The sequence below is a fragment of the Solanum tuberosum genome, unplaced genomic scaffold, assembly GCF_000226075.1.
Source record: "Solanum tuberosum cultivar DM 1-3 516 R44 unplaced genomic scaffold, SolTub_3.0 scf00298, whole genome shotgun sequence".
Lineage (NCBI taxonomy): Eukaryota > Viridiplantae > Streptophyta > Magnoliopsida > Solanales > Solanaceae > Solanum > Solanum tuberosum.
The window spans coordinates 682,365-687,460 of NW_006239219.1; the positions used below are offsets into that span (position 1 = coordinate 682,365).

At 37.4% G+C, this 5,096-nt stretch overlaps 1 protein-coding gene across 1 annotated transcript; it reads right to left on the reverse strand.

The window, feature by feature from the left end:
* Positions 1-459: 459 nt before the first annotated feature.
* LOC102583018 (protein TRANSPORT INHIBITOR RESPONSE 1-like) lies at positions 460-4,532 on the reverse strand. The gene is made up of 3 exons (XM_006359370.2): positions 3,864-4,532; positions 2,325-2,817; positions 460-1,677 (listed from the first exon to the last, which is right to left on the reverse strand). The coding sequence occupies exons 1-3, from the start codon at positions 4,316-4,318 to the stop codon at positions 880-882; spliced, it is 1,746 nt and encodes a 581-aa protein (XP_006359432.1). The 5' UTR covers positions 4,319-4,532; the 3' UTR covers positions 460-879.
* Positions 4,533-5,096: the final 564 nt, after the last annotated feature.

Genomic DNA, 5,096 nt, shown 5'->3' on the forward strand with positions numbered 1-5,096 from the left:
ATTCAACAAAAAATGACTAACATATATTACCATGTATCGTTTTTTTGATTAATTCAACGAGATACCTGTAACCTCCGACTAGCAACAGATACCAAGTAATAACAAAAATTGCCATGTCTCATCCATAAACATAGGTAATGGGTAGTGTGAACATGCATGTTGCTTCCTAGCCAAAAAACTATGGAAGACATATTTGCGAGTTCCAACAAAAACCAAGTGATTTCTTTGTATCTGTTGAAGTTTAAGTAAGCAAAAGCCTACAGATTTAGTAGATGTTGAATGTTGGTAAGAGGGTGTAATTTAGAGTTTGTCAAATTAAAAGGCTGATACCCGGAGGAGCCCAATGCACTAAGCTCCAAGGACACCAGATCGAAGAGTTTTGTCTTGAATCCTTGATCTTTTACTATTGCGTCAAGGCTCCCTTTCAACAATGTGCTTAATTTACTGAAAGAGCTAAACTAACATTTTTGAAGACACTCCATTTCATAGAGAATAAGTCAATAGAATAAATAAAGGGAACTACATAATGAAGCAAAGTCTGGAAATAACACATACATGGCAAAAATATGCCCCCCAAACCCCCCAAGCAAAATCCCACCCAAAGAAAACGAATAATTGTTACTCTAGATGATACACAGAAACTCAGAGTTCAAATTCTTTATTAAAAACTACCTGCTGTAAAGTAGCTCTCAGCCAAGAATAAAATTGATGGCGTATGAGCTCGGGAGTCTCTACTTCAAAGCAGTGAAGTTCCAACCCTCAACTGGCACTGCAACTACATAAGGCGTGACAAACAAATGCAGGAGGATAAACATAGCGCTAATACCTGCCCATCTTTCCATGTGAAGTCTTGCTGGAATTTTCCATTTGATGTATGGCTCAGGTCAACCTTACAGCTGCATCTTCATCCATTGTCCAAACATAACCAGGTGTGTCAAATCTTCGTCCAGCCACAGTTCGATATATGTAAAGTTTCTCCACAGGACAGCTTTCTGGCCTTGTATCTGGAGGACCCCTCTCATCTATGACTTCCACATTAAGCCTAGGCATCTTCTGAGCTAGCATCTTACATGCTTCAAAACTTACTGAACAAGAAGACATCCAAAGGGATCGCATTGTCTCGAGCTTTGCAGCATTAGCCAAAAGAGCCTTGTCTCCAAACGGACAATCTCTGATCTCCAACTTCCGAAGGTTATCACAACCCGAGAGAACATGGTGGAGTCCCAAATCGCTATCACCAGCAAAAGCTATGGAAAGCATCTCCAACTTTTTAGCATGGGCGCCAATGTATTCGAAGACACGATCGGTAAGGAGGCCAGCAAGTGAAAGTCGCCGCAATTCCTTACAGTTCTCTACTATGGCCCCAAAACCAGCATCAAATGAACCAAGGGTTAAATAATCAGGAGTTCGAGGCTCAATGATACACAAGCGAAAACGGATCATGTTAGGTCGATTCCTAGCAATAGTAACTAAAGCTGCATTAGTCATTTGGCGGCAGAAGTATAAGACAGACTGGAGCTTTGGGCAGCCATCTGAGACAGCTACAAGGCCTTGCTCCGTCAAGGTTGTATTTGGTTCTGCAGCAAATGGGTCAGAAGGAAACACCCTCAGCTCTTGAAGGTCCTTACAATTGGCAGCAAGTTCCTCAAGACCAGTATCTTCAATGTAGTCCAGCACCTGCAGTCACATATATTACAAGAAAAGTAATTCAGCACTTAAACTTGATACTGGAGTTTATATTACAGAACCAGTTTGGGGAAGCTACTAGGGAAGAATAGATACATTTTTCAGCATAGAACCATCACATTTAGATGAATTTTTACGTGCATTGGGTAGGCACAAGTATTAAAAACTGAAACCCATTCGTCCAGATCACAATATGAAGCATGTAACAATTGGCTTCAACTTCCAAGGAAAGTGAGCTGCTTAGCAATATAATATCAAATATATGTAGCCTGGAATTTTCCTAACCAGCATAGGTGAAGTTTATCTACAGAATGAACTACTTTTTTCCTATCCTTGGCAATTATTGCGTAAAGACAAATAATTTAGCATCGGAACGAAAATGACCTGAATATAGCAATATGGTTTAAGAGGACCCATAAAGCTGAGACCAACTAAATTGGGATTAAGTTGTGGTTGATTGGTTGATCTGTAGCAGTTAGGTTTTTTCTTATTCTTCACTAAGAATATATACTAAATGTCATCACAGCAAGTATGATGTTACAATCTCATTGCCTCTTCTTCTTTATAAGAAAAAAAAACATGTTTGCAGTTGCAGTATCAAGAACATCAATTAAGACTTCAAAACATTTAGAACATACCCACAAACGCTGCAAATTGTGACACTGACTTATGAGCTTGCCAAGCTCAGGGTTCTGACATGTAGCATAGCTCAAATTCAAGGAGGTGAGTCTTGAGCACACTGGATATAAAGCTGGAAGGTAAGCTGGTACAACATCCCAAAACCCAGACAGGCATTTAAGTTGCTTGCAGCTCGAAAAAGCTTCTGTCAGGTTCGAGAAAAAATCAGACCGCACATCAGCAGAGAAAACACCTGTACCAAATTCGACCAACTGGGAAGTGCGGCGGAGCAAGTTTGGAAGCCTCTCAAGGGGCACAGCACGATTTATCCGAAGAGTTCTCAAATTAGGAGAGCGAGTAACCAGGCGCTCCAAAGCTAATAGACTGACCTCAGAAGCCAAACAGGCAATGTTAAGTGAAACAAGTGACGTGCAGTTATCAGGGAAATGGCTTAACCAATGCCCACTAAGGTCCTCCACTTCACTCTCTCCCAAGTCTAGTTTTCTCAGATTCCTGCAGCAAAACGGGAGTTAGATGACAATACCCATCTACACAATTATTCTGTGATAAATTGAAGCAAATCAACAGACTCAACAGAAAACAACAAATGATAATAAATCACAGACGATATGAACAAGATAAATAAGAAAGATTTAGAATCATATTCCTATTGGAATTTCAATAAATCACCATTTCATATTCCTAACCCACTTAACCATTTCAACATTGAACTACAACTATACTCCATTACAAAACTCCCTCCTGATAAAACAAATTAATCCCACCAGAGAACCAAGAAACAAACATATGGAAATCTCCAGATAATTAAGATAACATTCAAATCTCCAACAACTTCAAAACAAAGCAAAGCTAAAGGGCATGTTTACACAGTGTATACCACAAGAAATTAATGCTAAAAGGAAGTCCAACTGATTAAATCCTATAACAATTAAGAAAACCCACAAGTTAGCATTTTCTGTTATAAGGCCTTAGAGATCTGTAAAGATAGAATGCAAATGTAGAATTCTGGGGAAGGAAGTACAAGAAATTATTGACATTAGCTCATTCAATCAAAATCCGAAAAATTAATTCCCAGAAGTTCACCTCAAAAAAAAGAAGCTAAAAGAAACAAACAAAAAGCTCTAATCTTTGAAGTATTAAAGTCAGATGAACCAGACTGATGCAATGTAGCAGCAAGACGTATCCAATAATACCATAATCACTTGAAGAAATGTCAGTTCTTCAAGTTCACACACTACGAATTCATCTACAGTAGATACTTCGTTTCCACTAATACATTACATATCCTATAAACAGAACAAACAGCTGCAAGAAAAGTGCTTCTTCATTCTCGTGTTTAGCAAGGGATTATAACAAACCCCCAAAATGCTTACTGCATTCATCCAAAAGCTTAAGATTTAACAACAATACAAGTCATTGTCCAAACTAATACCCAAAATTAGATCTAATTACTTTACAGATTAAGACTTCTCTCACCACTAACTACTTTAAAGTGAGCAAAACAGAAGAGAAATGTCAAGTAAGACAAAAAATTTCACCTGCAGTTAGCAGCAATAGCAGCGAGTCCATCAGTAGTAAACCCATCACAAGAAGACAAAACCAACACTTTAAAGTTCTTAAACGACTTAGAAATCAACTCCAACGACTCATCAGTAATTACCATCCTCTTAAGCTTAATTTCTTCAAGCCATGGATAAGACCTAGACATAGCCAAAACCCAAGGATAAACATAAGCTCCCCAACCTTCCGGTACAAGATTAAAGTCAGCAAAATGAGGCTTCCCTTTAAGCTCAACAGATCTGACTTCCGGAAACCGTCGGATCATGATCCTAGGGCTAACGGCATAGCAGTTTCCAACGAATATTCTCTTCCTACACCACCGTTCGATCTCGTACCATGATTTGCAGACTAGAGATACTGCGTTACGGTCCTTGTCGGTGGTGAGGAAGGAGAAGACGTGTTCTAGTACTTCCTCCGGGAATGCATACGCCATTGTTGTACGGTAATGGAGGGGGAAGGGCAAAAGTGTAATTTCACAGTGAGAGAGAGATTTACAGTAGTCCTTTTTCTTCCTTCTTCTTCTTCTCTCAGATCTGAATCGACATTAACGAGCTTAGATTTGCTGTATTTTAGAGAGAGAAAGAGGAGAGAGAGAGTGTGTGTGAGTGTTCTACAGAGAAGATAAGGTTTTATTATGTGATGATGTTGGAATTGGGGTAGGATGTGGGTGTGGTCAAAATTTAACCAGAGTTGAGTATTCAAAGTTTACTGCCAAAAAAAAAAAAAAAAAAACTTCTTTTCCTGTTTTTTTTTGCACCCTATTTGAAAAGATTATGTAAGAATAAATATTTTTTTATTACACAATAAAAATCTTGCTTTAAAATTAAAATTAAATTTCGTGCAAATTTCTTAAATAAACATTGATTTCAAAATATGTAACTTTGGTTCAAAATCATATGACCAAACGCTTACTAACGATAGTAATTATGAGAGTCATTCCCTAAATGGTCACCCAAGTTTAGGGAATTGCCTTGAAATATCATTTATGTTTCATTTGGGACTAAAATATCACTCAACTATTCCTATTTTCCTTCAAATATACTTGACACTTTAAAAGCCACACTCTCTCCTAGTTGACATGACATTTCATTAAAGTCTTTTTTTTTAATAATAGATTAATTTGATTCATTAGAAAATATAACTAAAATAATAATCATATTTATTTTTTATTTATTTTTAAAAATAAAATAATATATATATATATATATATA